Raw genomic sequence first — 20,682 nt, forward strand, 5'->3', positions numbered from 1 at the left:
CAGGATCCCTTTATTAAACATAAACTACATTACCCAACATGCATTGGCACATTAGGGCAAGAAAAATCTTTGGTTGGTTTCCAAAGTACAAACCAGTCAAAGGCCCAAAAAAGTAGCCCAAATCCGTACCTTGGCTAGTTTGTACTTTCCAAACCCGCCTGGGCTTTAAATTAATAGCCCAATTTGGCTGGAAAACCGCCAACCTGGCAACCCTGCTCCATGAATCAATAGAAATGATCAACCTGCTGGGCAGGGATCTTCCTAAGTTGCATTTCCACAGGGAGCCACAAGGTGTCGCTGAAGAGAATTAGAAGACACTGCGACCCGCCTACAGCCGGTTTCACAGTGAGCTTTGCAGCTGGGCATGCTGGGAGTTCAGGAACACGTGGTTGCCCGGCTCGCATGGAGTAGGACACGTGACTGGCTGTGCTGCTGACAGTAGGTGCTGGGGCTGATGGGACAGAACTGCGCGAACTTTATGTGGCTGAAGTAAAAGTCTCTTGTTGTGCTGCTGCTGGGATCTGTTTGTGGATCAGCCGCTTTCTGGGACTCCGGACATATTATTATTAGGGAGGTTGTGGGGGTAGAGAAATGGCTGCTGAGGGGCTCCCTTGTCTCTTATTCCCTAACTATTAGATAAGCTACAGGTTCCACAGGGAGGGAGATTAATATTGCTATGCCTGCTGGGAGTTGTAGTATGAGAATTAACAACAGGGAGAGGTGTCTGTGATACGGAAACCACTGGAGCTGCCCACAGTCTCTGTGATGAGAGTTACTGGGAGCCCAGTGATCTGAGGACTCCAACCTGTTTCTCCCCTGTTATACACGAACTACAGCTCCCAGCATGCTTTGCTGTGAATGCACCAGTGCTTAAAGTGGTTGTTCACCTTTGAGATAAAGTTTTAGTATGATGTAAAGAGGGATATTCTGAGAAAATTTGCAATTTGTTTTTATTATTTGTGGTTTTTGAGTTATTTAGATTTTTTCTTCAGCGGCTCTTCAATTTGCATCTTAAGCAATCTGGTAGCTAGGGTCCAAATTCCCCTAGCAACCATGCATTGATTTGAATAAGAGACTGGGATATGAATAGGAGAGGCCTGAATAGAAGGATCAGTAATAAAAAGTAACAATAACAATACATGTGTAGCCTTACAGAGTAGTGACGTGCGGGCCGACCCGCCTGCGGACAAAATGCGCGGGTTGCTTCCAGCGCCGGAATTTATAGACTTCCGCCCGCCCCTTTTGTGATGTCACTGCGTGGTGCGGGTCTATAAATAAAGGGGAGCAGTGGGCCCGGGTCAGATGCGGATAAGGAGTGGGCGGGATAGGGTCGAGAAATTCTCACTTTTACAGAGCATTTTCTTTTTAGAAGGGAGTCAGCGATGGACCCCCTTTTGAAAGCTGCAAAGAGTCAGAAGAAAAAGGCAAATAACTATAAAACTATAAAAAAAATAAATGATGAAAACCAATTGAAAAGTTGCCGTTCTATAACATAATAAAAGTTACCTTAAAGGTGAACCACCCCTTTAACAAAGGATCATACTTGGGTCCTCCATGAACCAGATCTTCCCGTTCATCTTCTCACTGGATTGTTTGCAGCAGAAATGGCTACACATGTCTGCATGGTATGGCAACCCTCTTGCTGAACTACAACTCCCAGCAGCCTCTGATATGCTTTGACTAAAGCCAACTATGGTGCTCCCTTTATCAAGGGGAAGAGGATATAATTATCAGGTTGTAAGGACTCTTGAAACAAGCCACTTCCAGGACTCTCTAAATGAGTTTCTTTCTTCTTCATTGTTTCAGGAGAGAGAACCAGCAGTGAAGAGATTATAAAGAGGCAGACATAGCAATTACATTAACACATCCCCTAAGGCTGGATTTTAATGCCAACGGTTGCCATTTAAGTCAGTGGTGGGCACACGGGCAGCGATAGGGGTTTATCTACCGACATTGGTAGGTCCTCTAGACTTAAAGCGGTTGTTCGCTTTAAAATTAACGCATTATTATTTCATGATGGAGGCTGAGGGCCGGTGTAAATTTGAAGATGGGCCGCACTTTGGAGATGCCTGATATAGAGAGTAATATTCTGAGACAATTTGCAATTGGTTTTCATTTTTTATTATTTGTGGTTTTTGAGTTATTTAGCTTTTTATTCAACAGCTCATTTGCAATTTCAGCAATCTGGTTGCTAGAGGCCAAATTACCCTAGCAACCATGCATTGATATGAATAAGAGACTGGGATATGAATAGGAGAGGAGAATTCACCTTGACAAAGGCTATTAAGCGGAAATGCTGGGGTTAATTCTCATTGCTGGCAAGTGTGTCCGATGCTTGTGGTTTCTTTTTTTGCCTTGATTTCACACAAATTGTGGTATGTACCTTTACTTGATACCAATATTTTACTATATCTTTTACTATATATATATATATATATATATATATATATATATATATATATATATATATATATATATATATATATATATATATATATATATATATATATATATATATATATATATATATATATATATATATATATATATATATATATACACACTATTTCTTGTACTATATATATATATATATATATATATATATATATACACTATATCTTGTACTATATATATATATATATATATATATATATATATATATATATATACACACTATATCTTGTACTATATATATATATATATATATATATATATACACTATATATACACTATATATATACATATATATATATGTATATATATATATGTATATGTTCATCTTTGATAGATATATGAGAGACTTGTTTGAGCAATGTATTGATTGATAAATATATTTTGGTTACACTGGGTGTGTGGGGGGGTATTTTTGGGTTATTTTTCACCTCTTATCTATGTCATTCTAAATTTATACATTTTTGCTGTGCCCTCTCTTGATCTGTATTCTTATATGAATAAGAGAGGCCTGAATAGAAAGATAAGTAATTAAAAAAAGTAGCAATAACAATACATTTGTTGCTGTACAGAGCATTTGTTTTTAGACAGGTTTAGTGACCCCCCCCCCCCCATTTGAAAGCTGGAAAGAGTCAGAAGAAGAAGACAAATAATTCAAAAACTAAAAAAGTCCAGTTGAAAAGTTGCTTAGAATGAGCCATTCTATAACCTACTGAATCTTAAAGGTGAAGCACCCCTTTAAAGTGGCCATGCTGGTTATGCGATTACTTTACTGAGACATCTCTCTTTCTGTAGAACATGCCACGCAGAGGAAGAAAAGAGCAGGAGCCGGAACACAGCGAGCCCAAATTAGCCAAGCGGGATGAAGCCGACTCTAAATCTCCTTTGGATTTCTCAACCCCTGAAAAACTCTTTGAAAGTCTCATCTCTCCGGTTACAAGCGATGCATTTTTCCGTGACTACTGGGAAACCAAAGTCCTGCTTCTCCAGGGAAGGGATCCCGCGTTTACCGATTACTTCCAGACCCTTTTCCGACTGTCAGACCTAAAGCACATCGCCGGGGGTGGGATTTACTACGAAAGGGACGTCAATGTATTCAAATGCAGAGACGGCAAGAAAATAGCGTTGCCAAGACACGGGAAAGCCACTTACCTGCATCTCCTCAAAGACTTTGGCAGCGGGAAGGCCACTATTCAGTTCCATCAGCCCCAGAGGTTTAATGTAAGGAGATATTTGTCCTAAAATTGTTTCATTCTTTGCCCCTTCTTTCACACTTCGTTTTCTAACCAGCTGTTTCTTTTTGGCTGAAATGAACAGTAGGTGGAGCTGTTTCATATTCCTTATATTAGCACTGCAAATGGATATATATATGGAATCCATTATCCGGAAACCTGTTAACCGGAAAGCTCAGAATTACGGAAAGGCCGCCTCCAAAAGAATCCATTTTATCCAAAGAATCAGAATTTTAAGAAATGATTTCCTTTTTCTCGGTAATAATAAAACAGTAGCTTGTACTTGATCCCAACTAAGATATAATTAATCCTTATTGGAAGCAAAACCAGTCTATTGGGTTTATTTAATGTTTATATGATTTTCTAGTAGACTTAAGGTATGAAGATCCAAATTACTGAAAGATCCATTATCCGGAGACCCCCAGGTCCCGAGCATTCTGGATAACAGGTCCCATACCTGTATCTTGAAAACTATTTTGGGTGGAGGTCCCCTTTAACCAGCATAGCCCTTCGTTGTAGCAAACTCTTAGCAGTGGGTTCTGGGAGGAGCCATTCAGCATGTATCCTGAGCTTCTCTATAGCTTGCCAGGTATTCATATGAGGCGGCCATATTGCTTATATTGACAACGGCAGCACCATGTCTTATGTTACTGTTATTCTTGTGCCACAGCAGCTGTTTGTGCACATTTGTCTAGTCTAGAGTCAATGCTACTTGATCTGCTGCCCATTTTCATCTATGTGAGAGACCTGCAGCACCCCGATATTTCTAATTATTAGGGATTTGATAAATTGGACCATTGGCTGTAGGGACTTATAGTGGCCATACACAGGCCGATAAAATCTGACCAGTCTGTCCTTCCAGACCCACATCTGGCCGATAATTGGGCAGATATTTACTGTATGTAGCAGGTTTAGGAATTGCAGCAATTATGATCCAATCGTTGGCTTGAGGGCCAAATTATTATATCAGCCCAATATTGGCCACCTCAAGGTCAAACATACGAGTGGATCTTATATTGTATGGCCAGCTTTAGACAAAGTAAGAAGCATGGCAGCTCCCACTTGAGTTGCTCATAAGCTGTTCGTGCAGTAACATCAGTTGTATGTGGATGTGTGTGTGGCTACCTCTGCTGTCATGGCTCCCAAGTTGGACTGTGTGCTCCCCCCCCTTCACTTGCCATATTATTTTCTACTGCAGATTTTTATTACATGGGAACACAACATTATTTAACTGTGTGTGGGGGTGCTCTTGTTTCAGGATGCCTTGTGGCACATCATGGAGAAGTTGGAGTGCTTCTTTGGTGCCTTGGTTGGAAGTAACGTTTACATCACTCCCCAGGACTCCCAGGGCCTGCCTGCTCACTATGATGATGTTGAGGTGACAATCTCCTGTGTATTGTGATCTATTCTGTGTATTAACAACTGGCCCCCCCGTGCGGGTTTTGTACTCTGTAGGAAAAAAGACAACTCAAACATTCTTTACATTCAGAATGTATAATGTGATAGCTTTATAATATAGACAGACAAACAGACAGAGAGAGACGGACAGACAGGCACGGACGGACGGACCGAGGGAGGGAGGGAGGGACGGGCCGAGGGAGGGAGGGACGGACCGAGGGAGGGAGGGAGGGACGGACCGAGGGAGGGAGGGACGGACCGAGGGAGGGAGGGACGGACCGAGGGAGGGAGGGACGGACCGAGGGAGGGAGGGAGGGACGGACCGAGGGAGGGAGGGAGGGACGGACCGAGGGAGGGAGGGAGGGACGGACCGAGGGAGGGAGGGAGGGACGGACCGAGGGAGGGAGGGACGGACCGAGGGAGGGAGGGACGGACCGAGGGAGGGAGGGACGGACCGAGGGAGGGAGGGAGGGACGGACCGAGGGAGGGAGGGACGGACCGAGGGAGGGAGGGACGGACAGAGGGAGGGAGGGTCAGAGGGAGGGAGGGACGGGCAGAGGGAGGGACGGGCAGAGAGCGGGACGGAGAGAGAGGGACGGACGGATGGAGAGAGGGACGGAAGGACGGACAGAGAGAAAGAGACGGATGGACGGACAGAGAGAAAGAGACGGATGGACGGACAGAGAGAAAGAGACGGATGGACGGACAGACAGAGAGAGAGACGGATGGACGGACAGACAGAGAGAGAGAGACGGAAGGACGGATAAAGAGAGACGGGCGGACAGAAAGAGAGAGACACGAATGGAGAGACCGATAGCTGGCTCGATAGATGGATGAATATAGGATTATAGGCAGATTAATTTACGGTAGATAGGGAGCGAGATCTAGAAACAGATAAAGAGAGAGAGATAATAGATGGATAGATAGACAGACGGATAGGCAGATAGACAACAGAACCGTGTGTCACTTGCTTTGTAGATAATGTCGACCTTCTCATTCCACTAGATGGCAGCAAAACATCATGTATTAAAAGTTAAATTATCTTCATGTCTAAAAACAATGGCTAAGCTGGTTTTTGCTGATTTTGTATTTCAAGGGTAACTTCAGTCTGGAATTTATAGAACTTGCCCTTTAAAGTGACTTTTATTTTGTGGAAGGGGGATATACTGTACAATCCCAAGCAAACATTATATGAGGAGAAATCTCCTCTCTCCTTTGTGATTATATCTGAATGGAAAAATGAAGCAAAGCTTTAGTATCCCGTAGGATCGGAATAACTGCTCTGTCAATTTCAGCCTTGGATTTGTGTGCATTTACAAAGATGCACCAGTTGCAGTTGCTCATAGCAACCAGTCACATGCTTTCAGTTTCTCACTGGTGGTAGACTGATTGAAAGCAATTTAGCACTTCTTTTCAGGTTTATAATACAGGCTCCTTCCTCTCCCCAGGTTTTTATTCTTCAGCTAGAAGGGGAGAAACGCTGGCGCCTGTATAATCCTGTCGTCCCCTTGGCAAGAGATTACAGTGTTGTTCCAGAGGATCAGATTGGATCTCCAACGCATGACTTTGTACTGAAGGTATCATTGTCTCCTAGAGCTGCTGCTGATTGGACAGGGGCAGTTTTGATGGAGCCTTCGTGGTTTTATAAGTGATATCTCCTCTACTGCAGTCTGGGTCTTTTTATTAATGATTATAATCAGTAATAGGCACTTATTTCACTTTTTATCTAATAAATAATTTCAAGGCGCCCATTTATATTTGTTCTGTGCACAGTCCACCTGTTCATTGTCAATTTTAAGGAGGAGTAATAGAAAAACACTTGCCAATCCGACATTACAGAATTTGTTATTTAATGACCTGGAGGTCATTTGACTAAATTGGAAAACTGGGTAGAAAACTGGGAAAATGAGGTTCAATGCTGATAAATGCAAAGTTATGCACTTTTCAGAAATAATATGGATGCAAGTTATACACTAAATGGCAGTGTTTTGGGAGTTTCCTTAAAGGAGGACTAAACCCTAAAAATGAATGGCTAAAAATGCCATATTTTATATAGTGAACTTATTGCACCAGCCTAAAGTTTCAGCTTGTCAATAGCAGCAATGATCCAGGACTTCAAACTTGTCACAGGGGGTCACCATCTTGGAAAGTGTCTGTGACACTCACATGCTCAGTGGGCTCTGAGCAGCTGTTGAGAAGCTAAGCTTAGGGCTTGTCACTAATTATCCATCAGAAAATGAGGTTGGTCTGTAATATAAGCTGATGCTACAGATTAAATTCTGATGCTAGTTGCACTGGTTTCTGAGCTGCCATGTAGTAATTATCTGTATTAATTACTAATCAGCCTTATATTGTGACATTTCTATTCTATGTGTAAGTGACAGCAGCACAGAGCATGTGCAGTGAATCAGCAGAAAAGAAGATGGGGAGCTACTGGGGCATCTTTGGAGACACAGATCTTTACTGCTAAAGGGCTGTGGTTGCCTTGGGCTGGTACAGAAGCCTAAAACATAATGTACAACAACTCTACCTACTTCTTTAGTTAAGCTTTACTTCTCCTTTAACTAAGAAGGATCTAGGGGTTTTTGTGGATAACAAGTTGTCTAATTCTGGGCAGGGTCATTCTGTGGCCACTAAAGCAAATAAAGTTCTGTCTTGTATAAAAAAGGGCATTAACTCAAGGGATGAAAACATAATTATGCCTCTTTATAGGTCCCTGGTAAGGCCTCATCTGGAGTATACAGTGCAGTTTTGGACTCCAGTCCTTAAGAGGGATATAAATGAGCTGGAAAGAGTGCAGAGACTAAGTGCAACTAAATTGGTTAGAGGGATGGAAGACTTAAATTATGAGGGGAGACTGTCAAGGTTGGGGTTGTTTTCTCTGGGAAGAGAGGCTCTTGTGAGGGGACATTATTACATAAGAAGGTGTGTGTATGGGCACTGGGATTCATTTGGAGGGGTGAACTTGGTGGACTTTGGTCTTTTTTTCAACCCAACTTAACTATGTAACTTACCTATGTAATTAAATGTCACATTACAGTTCCTATGGGTATGTGAAACCATGTTCTTTTGTGTTTCAGCCGGGTGATTTGTTATATTTCCCCAGAGGAGTCATTCATCAGGCTCAGGCCCTTCCTGGTTCCTCCCACTCCACCCATGTGACCATCAGCACCTACCAGAACAAGTAAGGAGAACTTTGAAGGAGATGTGGAAGGTTCCGACTACACACTATACATAAGTGCAATGAAACATATTTAAGGGGTTGTTCACCTTTGAATTAACTTTTAGTATGATGTAGATAGTAATATTCTGAGACAATTTGCTATTGGTTTCATTTTTTATTATTTGTGGTTTTTGAGTTATTTAGCTTTTTATTCAGCAGCTCTTCAATTTGCCTCTTAATCTGGTAGCTAGGGTCCAAATTCCCCTAGCAACCATGCATTGATTTGAATAAGAGACTGGAATATGAATAGGAGAGGCCTGAATAGAAAGATGTGTAATAAAAAGTAGTACTAACAACACATGTGTAGCCTTACAGAGCATTAGCTTTTTAAGATGGGGTCAGTGACCCCCAATTGAAAGCTGAAAAGAATCAGAACAAGAAGGCAAATAGTCTGAAACTATAAAAAAGAAAAAATGAAGGCCAGGTGAACATTTGGCTTAGATTTAGTCATTCTTTAACATAACTAAAAGTTAACTTAAAGGTGAATCACCGCTTTAAGGACTGTGAGCACATATAAAACGTAGCAGACAAGGGCTGGATAAGTAAATGAGAAATGTTATGTCCTCCATTTAATACTGAGAAATAACCTCTGAATTCTACTTGTTTGCAGCTCCTGGAGTGATTACTTGCAGGATCTTCTCCCTGGCATATTGTTTGACGCTGCAAAAGCAAATATAGACTTGCGAAGAGGTATCCCACGGCAACAAATCCTGGTAATGGTCTGAACCTTCATCGTTCATTCTAACGGTCAGTGTTATTAACCGAGCGGCTCCGTTTATTTGGCTACAGTGAAGGAGAGGTAATGATAACCTTGTTTCACTGACCGCCTATAGGCAGACATGGGACTGTAAAAATACTTCCAGTCTCCGTTCTGGATAGAAATGTATAAAAAGAGCTCGGAGTCTCTGCTGTCATTGGGGAATGTGCTGGGCTCTCATAGCAGGTAGTAGCACCAACCAGCAGTGCACTGCTCATTCTACACTAGTTTGTTTCCAGGGATACATTCCCTTTAAGCTGTATTGGTATTTATTAAAGGCTCTTCATTCTTTGCCCAGATTCCCTTCTTCTCTAAAACATATTCTGGTTTTGTCTGTTGAATCCCAGAGCCTGGACACCCCCGGGGTTATACAACAAATCAGTTCTCTCCTAAACACGGTGGCTAAGGGGCTGGAGAGCCATCGGCACATACGCTCCTTCGAAATGCTCCGAGATTTCATGGCAAGCAGACTGCCCCCCTTCTTGGATAATAAGGAACCAGGGCAAACGTCAGGTTTGTGTGTCTTTTCTCTGGTTTGTTTCAGCTATTGCATGGGAGGGTCGTGCTACCCCTATACTGTGTAAATACCTAACCCACACTCCACACTGTTAAAGGAACAGTAACACTAAAAACTGAAAGCGTATCAAGGTAATTAAATCAAATGTATTGTTGCCTTGCACTGCTACAGAAAGACTACAATAGTTTATATAAACAAGCTGCTGTGTAGCCATGTGGGCAGCCATTCAAGCACAGAATACACAGTAGATAACAGATAAATACTACTATAGTTTATATAAACAAGCTGCTATGTAGCCATAGGGGCAGCCATTTAAGCACAAAATACACAGTAGATAACAGATAAGTACTACTATAGTTTATATAAACAAGCTGCTGTGTAGCCATGGGGGCAGCCATTTAAGCACAAAATACACAGTAGATAACAGATAAGTACTACTATAGTTTATATAAACAAACTGCTGTGTAGCCATGGGGGCAGCCATTTAAGCACAAAATACACAGTAGATAACAGATAAGTACTACTACTATAGTTTATATAAACAAGCTGCTGTGTAGCCTTGGGGGCAGCCATTCAAGCACAGGATACACAGTAGATAACTGATAAGTACTACTACTATAGTTTATATAAACAAGCTGCTGTGTAGCCATGGGGGCAACCATTCAAGCACAGGATACACAGTAGATAACAGATAAGTACTACTATAGTTTATATAAACAAGCTGCTGTGTAGCCATGGGGGCATTCAAGCACAGGAAACACAGTAGATAGATAAGTTCTGAAGAATCCCATTGTATACTACAGAGCTTATCTGTTATCTGCTGTGTATCCCCCGCCTTTTCTCCTTCTTCAGCTTTGAATGGCTGCCCCATGACTACACAGCAGCTTGTTTATATAAACTATAGTAGTGTTTCTGAAGCAAACACACGGCTTTCACCAGTGCAGGGCAACAGTATATTATACTGTATGTTCATTTCTTTAAAACACTTTGATTTTTTGGGGTTACTGTTCATTTAAATCTAGGTTGCATCAGGCTATTGGCATGCTGGGAAAGAAATAACAGGTGCACAAAAATACAATGCCATTTATATTCAGTTTGTAAAGCTCAAAGATAAACAACGAACAACCACGAGCAGCTCCAGATTAAAAATCAAAATGGGCCCTGATATTTCAGCCCCCCTCAGGCCCAATAAATAGTGACTGTCTCTGGCATCTTATAGCAGCCCTTCTGGCATTTGCCAGAACCCACAGATTGCCAGTCTGGGCCTGACCATGAGCCTTCCAGATGTTGCTGAACTAACATTCCCAGTGCAGTCTGGGGGATCATGACAGTTGTGTACAGTGCATCCCTGATTTATCTACTGGAATATATAATCTTACACTTTACTGTATAGAAACATATAAATCTATCTGATGTAAATGTCATTTATTTCAGTGCCTTCTCTCCCTCTAATTTATACAGGCATGCCCCCCAAGCTCAATTCTACAGTCCAGCTGCTGTACCGGGATTATTCCTTTTTCACAGTAGACCACGTTGCGGAGGAATCTGTGAGTAGAACAAACAGGAGGAATATTGTTTGTGGGGGATACAGTGAGCGACTGGCCCTTTTTGTGTAATTATTGCTTCGAGCAACAACCCAGGATTCTGCCTTTTTCAGCAGAATTCGGATTCGGTTCGAATTCTTGTGCCTGGTCGAACTGAATCCGAATCTTACTTTGCATATGCAAATTAGGAGTGGGAAGGGAAATCACTTAAAGGGATTCTGTCATGATTTTTATGATGTAATTTTTATTTATAAATGAAATTGTTTATGCTGCAAATAATTCACTCTACAATATAAAATGTCATTCTTGAACCAGCAAGTGTATTTTTTTTAGTTGTAATATTGGTGTGTAGGTGCATCTCAGGTCATTTTGCCTGGTCATGTGCTTTCAGAGAGAGCCAGCACTTTAGGATGGAAATGCTTTCTGACAGGCTGTTGTTTCTCCTACTCAATGTAACTGAATGTGTCTCAGTGGGACCTGGATTTTACTATTGAGTGTTGTTCTTAGATCTACCAGGCAGCTGTTATCTTGTGTTAGGGAGCTGTTATCTGGTTACCTTCCCATTGTTCTGTTGTTAGGCTGCTGGGGGGGAAAGGGAGGGGGTGATATCACTCCAACTTGCAGTACAGCAGTAAAGATTAATATTAAATATTTCATTTTGAAATCTGACATGGGGCTAGACATACTGTCAGTTTCCCAGCTGCCCCAGTCATGCGACTTGTGCTCTGAAGTTTACCTAGTCACATGACTGGGAGCAACTGGGAAACTGAAATCTGACATGGGGCTAGACATATTGTCAAAATTAAATATAAAAAAAATTTGTTTGCTCTTTTGAGAAACCGATTTCAGTGCAGAATTCTGCTGGAGCCGCACTATTAACTGATGCGTAAGGTAGTAAAAATGTTTTTTTCCACTTTTTCCCTTCCTGTTTCTAATTTGCATATGAAAAGTGTAAGTTCCTATGGTCTCATGCATTGTATCGGACTGTGGAGAACAGGCACAGCTACTGTTTGCTACACTGTAGGTGGGTGAGGTTGGCATGATTCCTGTGGGATACACTTTTCGATGTCGTTGCACTTGGTGGTGAAGCTCTGCAATATGTGAGCTACTACTTACCCTTTACTTGTGCACCATATCAACAGCTGGGCACACACACCCTGTAGGTACAAGTGTATCTGTTGTAACAAGCGCTTTCTTTCTGAAGAATGCTGCGGCTGAACAAGTGGTTTACGTTTATCACTCGCTGAAAAATACCCGGGAGACACACATGATGGCAATGCAGGAGGAAGACCGGCCTGTAAGTAATTCGCCTAATCCCCCAAATGCAGTCGTACAGTCTTAGGGTTTTTATAGGTTCTGCTGGATCCAAAGCCAGGCCCGTCATTTGATTGGTGGATGGTTCTTCTTCTGGTCACTGTCATAATCTTTCCAATACATAAAGAACCACAGATCACTTAGGCAATTATTTATAGACGCCTATAAGCCGAGCCTGTGAGTGCCCATTTGGAACAAAACGCGTCAGGCTATTATGTCCTAATAAATAATTTTCACTTCATGTTTATTTTTGCTACTGCATTTATTAACACCATGGAGTTTTGAGACGTAATCAACCATTGAAATGGGGTTTTAATGTGTTGAGACTAGGGATGCACTGAATCCAGGATTCAGTTCGGGATTCTGCCTTTTTCAGCAGGATTCAGATTCAGCCGAATCTGCATATATAAGTTAGGGGGTGGGTAGGGAAATCACGTGACACAAAAGAAGAATTTTTTCCACTTTTTCCTTTCCTGCCTCTAATTTGCATATGCAAATTAGGGTTCGGTATTTGGCCAAATCTTTCACCAAGGATTCGGCCGAATCCCAAATAGTGGATTCGGTGCATCCCTAGTTGAGAGCACTGGGCAACTGTTTTGAAACCTTTTTCGTGACTATATACATTTATTTATTTATTTTTATGGGAGAAGACACATTCCCCACTAATTTAAAAGTTCTGTTTATTTACCCACTGGCGTCCCAGTGTGTTAGATTATTGAATACCCAGGGTGCCTTGTGTTCCTACACCTTGGCACGTATATTATTGTTTTTTATTGCTGCAATTTGTCAGTCGACATGAGCTTTCATGATCCCCAGAGTGGGAGCAAATGACAGAGAAATAGTTTTCCCTCGGGGCAAATAGCAGCTCGTTATGGGGCAGTGACCAGAAACCAGTTCCTCTTGTTCTGCTGGTTGTGTGGCAGTTGCAGGACCAGGATTGGCTCTTCCAGAACTCACCAGCAGGGGGAGCTGTTGGTTTAGGAGAGCAGCATGCAGCATTTTGAATTAGTCCCTAAATATTCTCCGTTAAAGGAGCAACATATTGGTGTTTATAGGTGATTATATAATCTCTGTCCCCTTCTGCATGCTCATAACCTGACCAACCTGGTTATTTTCTCCCGTGTTCATTTTTAACCTTTTAGCCTTTTAGCCTGAAATATTTGATTTGCATTACTAGCTGCCATAATATGTCCATATATGTGGATGCAAAGTGCAGTCCCCCCAGTTTCCTCTTTACCAGTTCTCGATATATCACATAGTTGAAGAGCAGTACAGGTATGGGATCCGTTCTCCGGAAACCCATTATCCAGAAAGCATCTGAATTACGGCATGGCTGTCTCCCATAGACTCCATTTTATCGAAATAATTCAAACTTTTAAAAATGATTTTCTTTTTCTCTGTAATAATAAAACAGTAGCTTGTACTTGATCCCAACTAAGATATAATTAATCCTTATTGGAAGTAAAAACTAGGTATGCACTGAACCCCCGAATCCTCCGTGAAAGATTCGGCCGAATACCGAACCCTAATTTGCACATGCAAATTAGGGAGGGGAAAATAGTGTCGCGGAAAAAGCAAATTTTTACTTCCATGTTTTGTGACGAAAAGTGACATGATTTTTCGTATTCGGTTCGGCCTGGCACAAGGATTCGGCCACATCCTGCTGAAAATGCCCGAATACCGAACCGGTGCATCCCTAGTAAAAACCAGCCTATTGGGTTTATTTAATGTTTACATGATTTTCTAGTAGACTTAATGTATGAAGATCCAAATTATGGAAATATCTGTTATCTGAAAAACCCCAAGTCCCGAGCATTCTGGATAGGGATGAATCCACTAGTTTGCATTCGGCCGAACCCCTGAATCCTTTATGAAAGATTTGGCTGAACCCGAATCTGGCTGGGAAGGGGAAAAAAATTCACTTCCTTGTTTTGTGACAAAAATTCACGTGATATACCTCCCCACCCCTTATTTGCATATGCAAATTAGGGTTCGGCCGGGCAGAAGGATTCGGCTGAATCCGAATCCTGCTGAAAAAGACTGAATCCTGGCCGAATCCTGAACCGAATCCTGGATTCCGTGCATCCCTAATTCTGGATAACAGGTCCCTTACCAGTAGTAGTAAAAAGCTGTGCAGTGTGCAAGAACTGCCAATATCTAATCCTAAATCCATTACTGTACAGTACAGGTATGGGACCTGTTATCCAGAAAGCTCGGGGCCTGGAGTATCTTTCTGTAATTTGGATCTTCATATCTTAAGTCTACTAGAAAATCATATAAACATTAAATAAACCCAATAGGCTGGTTTTGCCTCCAATAAGGATTAATTATATCTCAGTTGGGATCAAGTACAAGCTACTGTTTTATTATTACAGAGAAAAAGTTTGGATTGTTTAGATAAAATAAAGTCTATGGGAGACGGCTTTTCTGTTATTCGGAGCTTTCTGGGTAACGGGTTTCCGGATAACAGATCCTATACCTGTGTTATTTCTACTTGTACAGTTGTGATTTGGGGGTGCATAGTGATTGTGTTCCTGTTGGCAGGTGACGGGCTTGCGTTTCCCTCTGCCGTATGCGAACGCCTTAAAGCGAATCTGGGAGTCGGAGTCAGTGAGCGTCGGGAAGTTGCCTCTGGATCGGGACGAGGACAAAGAAAACTTGGCTCTGTCGCTTTGGACTGAAGGCTTGCTAGCCATTGTACCATGAGTGACTAGTCCTGCGACTCTCAGGAATACTCTCTGCACACGGGTCACCCTCACCTTCAGCCTTAAACCTATTAAACATGGAAAAAGACTAAGGTAATGCATCTGGCACCATACGATGCACTTGGCACATTCTCAGGAAATACTTGTGCAATGCCAAATGCTTTACTGAAGTTTGCTCCATCTGTATTTCTATGTAAAACCAAATGAATATGATGCATAATGTGTCTTTTTTTTAAGTTGTGTCTTTTCTTGAGAATTAAAGGTACAATATGCCTTATTTTACCAGCAGCAGACTTTTCCTTATATGTAAAAAAAGGCACTAACCCCCATATGTAATAAAAGGCACTACCTTTGCCCAGGAGCAGTAACCCATAGCAACCAATAAGATGTTTTTAAACAGGTGACCAGTAAATGCTGCCTGCTGATTGGCTGCTATGGGTTACTGCTCAAAACCCCTTAGTTTGCCATGGGGTGGTAACCCATAGCAACCAATGAGATGTTTGTTTTTAAACAGGTGACCAGCGGACTCTACCTGGTTGCTATGGGTCACTGCTCCTGGCAAACATAGTACATTTTGTTACATAATCTAATGAGAGTATGACGCTACATAATTAGTAGGGATGGTTCACCTTTTAGTTAACTTTTCATGTGTTATAGAATGGCCGATTCAACAGGTCTTCATTAATTATTTTTTATAGTTTGAAAATGTTTTGCCTCCTTCTTCCGATGCTTTCCAGCTTTCGAATTTGGGTCACTGACTCCCATCTACAAACAAATGCTCAGTAAGGCTACCAATGTATCGTTATTGCTACTTTTTAATTATTCGTCTTTCTATTCAGGCCTCTCCTATTTATAATCCTGTCTGTTATTCAAATCAATGCATGGTTGCTAGGGGAATGTGGACTCTAGCAACCAGATTGCTGAAACTGCAGACTGAAGAGCAGCTGAATAAAAAGTTAAATAACTCAAAAACCGCAAATAAAAAAAATGAAAACCAATAAACAAATAGGGGGGCCTTGCTTCTCTGTTCTTCCCACTTCCTCTATTCTGACTCGAGTCCATTCCCTCCATTGCTGAGCCTGGCAAATTGCTGGGCATCAGATGCCCATGTGCCAGTACAAGAGAGGACCTGTAGGTGTGATGTTTGCAGATTTGGCACTGACACAGAAATTCTATATACGTGAGGCTGCCTGGAAGCCAAGTGCTTAACAAGCCGTGGGCGCAGCAATCAATAGAACTTTCACTGAGAGCGTTTGCATAACAGGAAGAAACCGATGTTCTTTCTGTGATTCAGCAACAAAGTCAAAGAAAAGGTCAGCTTGTGAATAAAGGGGAAGTGTGCTCTGGCCAAGAGCCTCGGCTGCTTCAAACAGGAAAACTCTCAAGATCCACAAAGCAGAAATGGTAACACAACACACAGAAGTTGATGGTTTAAAGCACCATGGTCAGAGGTGTTGTTTTATTTGGCTTGGATTCTCTAAAGTCAATCTGTGGCCCTTTTTTGGACTTTAGTACCCATCCTCCCCAACAGCTAATGGGTATTTTAGTATGCAATAAAATTGATGTCTCAGAAATTTTAGGCCGAATCAGGTTCTGTTGACTGTTTTGATCAGGGGATCATAAACTCAAATCCTCTTGCCTCCTTGTACCTGGGTATATGGGTTTGCCCACACTCCAGGGAGATCTGCTGACCCCTGTGGCTCAATGTGACCCATAGCTGATGGGGGTTTTTCCTCTGCCTTACTGAGATCTGGATGAGCCCTAAACAGGTATTAATTGGAAACAGGAATGTTTTGTTCGGGCACCAGCTACATAACCTGTTTACACCTGGGTGCATCTTTTTTTAAAGGGGGTTGCCCCACTACATGGAGACCTTGCTAACAGACCAGGCAGGTGGCTCAACATGGTGGGATTTTCAGATATTGACTGGATACTGGATTGTTATGCAACTGTACGTAGGCACCGCCACCGATAGATGTTGCAGGACATCAAAGTCCAGTCTGAATGTCTTATCCAATATCTGCAGCTACAAGGCACATGGAAATAAGTCCTAGTACTCTGAGCAGGTCATTTCATAGTAATGTTTACAAGGGTAGAGTTCTGCCAAAACCTGAGTATATTGTTGGGGCATTTTCTTGTTCTTCCATGGATAGATAGGGATCCCCAACCTGTGGCTCATGTGTAACATGTTGCTCACCAACCCCTTGAATATTGCTCCCAGTGGCCTCAAAGCAGATTATTTTTGAATTCTTGGGTTGGAGACAAGTTTTGGTTGCATTAAAACCAGATATACTGCCAAACAGAGCCTCCTGTAGGCTGCCAGTCCACATAGGGGCTACCACAATCACAGTCCTTATGTGGCACCTCCGAGGACTTTTTCATGCTTGTTTTGCTTCTCAACTCATTTTACAATTGAGTGTGGCTCACAAGGAAAATAGGTTAGGAACCCCTGGTCTAAGAGATGTGCAAAAGTTTGCTGATCTGTAGGCTAGACAAATAACAGGCTAGAATGCTACTCAAGGGTTGACACCTGCATTGACAGAAGAAGAACCGGGACATAATAACCATTTCCCATCCCTGACCAAGTCAAGCCTAGCTCCATCCAGAAGATATCATGACCTGCCTGTGATCTCAGCCATGTTCCTAGAAGGCCCTTTGCTATCCAGATTCCATTGCTGTTGTGGACAAACCCCAACAGTCGGCACAGGTATGGAATATACGGTGTAGTTGAGGTTTCCTGTACACAAAGAAGACCTACTAAGCTGCGGAAGCTCTTGGATATGAAGAAAGGCTGGTCAAGTTGTGTAAACCAGAGATGAGCCATTTAAAGATACTGTATGATCACTATATAAATAAATACATAAGGGGACCAAATAAAAATCTCTCCCTCGCCTTATCACTAGATCCTTCCAGAGAACCCTAGTATTAGAAGACTGGAGGTTTCTTCTTATGGCGAGAGCTATGGAATTCGCTTACTAAAGTGGTTACACTGGCAGATACAATAGATCGCTTCAAGGAAGTGTTGGATGGCGTTTTAGCATCTTCCTATATTTTTGATCCAGGGACTGTATGTCTGGAAGAAATACTCCCCCCCCCCACTCCTGAGCCAAATTTCCATTGGAGTTCTGCTTTTCTGTACCTACTAGAAGTTGCACAGGGTTGATTTGATGGCCAGGTTTAACCTGATGGACAAGTTTAATTTTTTTTCTACCTCATCTACTCTCTCTGGCAACTGCAACTTGAACTTGACGAGGGCGCGGGGCCGACATTTATATACATTACATATATCTCGATTAGATTCCACAATATTCTCCAAGCGGGAAAGAAACGACCAACGAAACGTAGATCTTCAAGTATAAAGATCATTTTATTTTCGTTTTGTGACATTTATTGAAAAACACCTGCAGAGCTATACATCCCAGCATCTGGTATAAACACATATCAGGGTTGATACATTCAGTAAAAGAGGTAGGTTCTTTATACATTTTATGAACAGAATTTGTATTAAAAAAAAATAGAAAAACAGGAGATTAAATAGTAGCCTAAATATTTCTGGGAAGTTTTTTATCAGAAAATAAATAGCTGGAAAGTAAATAGCAGAAAGTAAATAGCTGGGCACTGTTTTTATATCTGTGTGTGTGTGTATATATATATATATATATAAAATACACAAAAGCCATGAATATCCTGTAAATTATATCCTTATAAATGGTGAGTTCTGATGTCATCAGTTATAAACGGTGAGTTCTGATGTCATTTCTGTCACATGACTCGCTGAAACGTGTGTATTATAATAAATAAAGTACCCCCAGTTGCAAAATATGAGGATATTAGAAGTTACCTCGGAGTTTCATGACCTGTTTAAAAACACTCGGCCTTCGGCCTCGTACTTTTATATGGTCATGAAACTCCTCGGTAACTTATAATATCCTTATATTTTACAAGAGGGGGTACTTTATTCACTATATATGTATATATACTGTATATGCAGCCCAACAGCAGGAGGGAGTCATGGAAGACACAACAGACCAAGCCATCGTCTGATTGGTCCGTATGAGTTAATGACATCAGCAGATGATGCTCATGGTATTCTATAATGGCAGGACACAGATTGAGTCAGGTGGATGCAGATAAGGCAGAATAGGGCTCATTAGCCCAAGTGGCAGCAGTCTTTGCAACTGCCATCTCCTGAGCTGACCTGGCCAAAATGGCGGCACTGACAGTTTCTGCATTCTGGGCTCATTAACTTTTTGTTCTCAGAAAAATAAATTATACATTCTAGGGGGGTCCAGACGCAAAAAAAATAAACAATTTATCCAGTTCAAGGGGAGGCATGCTCCATACCCAGTATGTGCCTGAGATACAGAAGCAGTGGGCGCTAATGGCAACAAAATGAATATTTATGCCGCATTTCTACTAGCCGCTGTCCTTTTGATCGGTTTAATATATTAATGACAGTGTGTGAGTAAAAAGGCCGTTGCTGTAACACATGCCAATGCTGCAGAACTCCATTATTATTTCATACCACTAATATTTTAAGCGCCTGCTTGAAGGTACAAATGTACGTTTATTTCATGGCAAGCTGTGATACTCAGAAGGCCCTCAGCTACCCGGGCTCAGGAGTTGAAGCCAATTTTCCAGGCTGGAGAATGTGCTGACGGGGAGCCCAGAATCCATAACGCTCGGTGCCAATCAGCTGTTTGTGCTCTACAAGAAATACACACGAGCCCGACACGGCCCTTTCCATTACTCCGTACTCTCCTCTACGGAACACTGACTGACTCAGTTCATGAAATGTTATTTTATTTGATAATTACTGAGCCAATGTGCCGCTGCCCCGGTGGCCCAAGCTAATATCTGCAATGCTTTTCATTCCACTGCCGGCCTGCGTGTGAATATGATCAGCCGGATAAAGCTGCTGTGCCACGATCCTGTAACAGAGCCATTTAAGTGCAGAGCCTGTTTATGACAATTGCAATTATTGTAATAGGGTTTTCTGTGATTCCTGCATCCTCTGGTGAGGCTTGTCCTTTGCTTACATATTCTGTAAGACAATATGGGGGATGTAATGCACAGAACCTGTAGCAGGGTACGTATTATGACCTTGCATGCAAGTGCTACAGCACTAAAAGGAGCAGAAGTGCACCCCATAAAGCTCTAACACAGGTGTCTGGTGTCATAGAGTCCCTAGGTGCTCATTAAAAAAAGCACTTGTGTCCCAGGTCTGGCTGTTCTCCACACTTATGGGGTTATTTATTAAAATCCAAATGTATCTCATTATTTTCTGAAATATACTCCGACCAATTTAGCACGGGTTATTTCCCCTTATTTATCAATACATTTTCCCGAAAAATTACAGTGCAGGAAAAAACCCGTGAAAATCCCAATTGTACAGATTTTTCGGATTTTCTGCACGAAAATCCCGGGTTTTGTTGCCCGAAAACCACAGAATCTTCGGTTTTTTTCAACAAAACCCAGAGCAGATCAGGATATCTTTGGGACTTCTCCCATTGACTTAAAGTCCCCATAGATGCAAAGATC

General features: G+C 41.9%; 1 protein-coding gene across 2 annotated transcripts; it reads left to right on the top strand.

Annotated features, from left to right (window-relative positions):
* The first annotated feature begins 369 nt into the window (after nucleotides 1–369).
* riox2.L (ribosomal oxygenase 2 L homeolog) lies at nucleotides 370–15,418 on the top strand. 2 transcript variants are annotated; one of them, NM_001093387.1, is given in 10 exon segments: nucleotides 370–438; nucleotides 3,247–3,672; nucleotides 4,942–5,061; nucleotides 6,530–6,658; nucleotides 8,162–8,265; nucleotides 8,915–9,017; nucleotides 9,409–9,574; nucleotides 11,040–11,125; nucleotides 12,327–12,419; nucleotides 14,981–15,418. In NM_001093387.1, coding segments are annotated over 9 exon segments (1,386 nt in total). In that variant the 5' UTR covers nucleotides 370–438; nucleotides 3,247–3,249; the 3' UTR covers nucleotides 15,143–15,418.
* Nucleotides 15,419–20,682: the final 5,264 nt, after the last annotated feature.

Source organism: Xenopus laevis, chromosome 2L, assembly GCF_017654675.1.
Source record: "Xenopus laevis strain J_2021 chromosome 2L, Xenopus_laevis_v10.1, whole genome shotgun sequence".
Taxonomy (NCBI): domain Eukaryota; kingdom Metazoa; phylum Chordata; class Amphibia; order Anura; family Pipidae; genus Xenopus; species Xenopus laevis.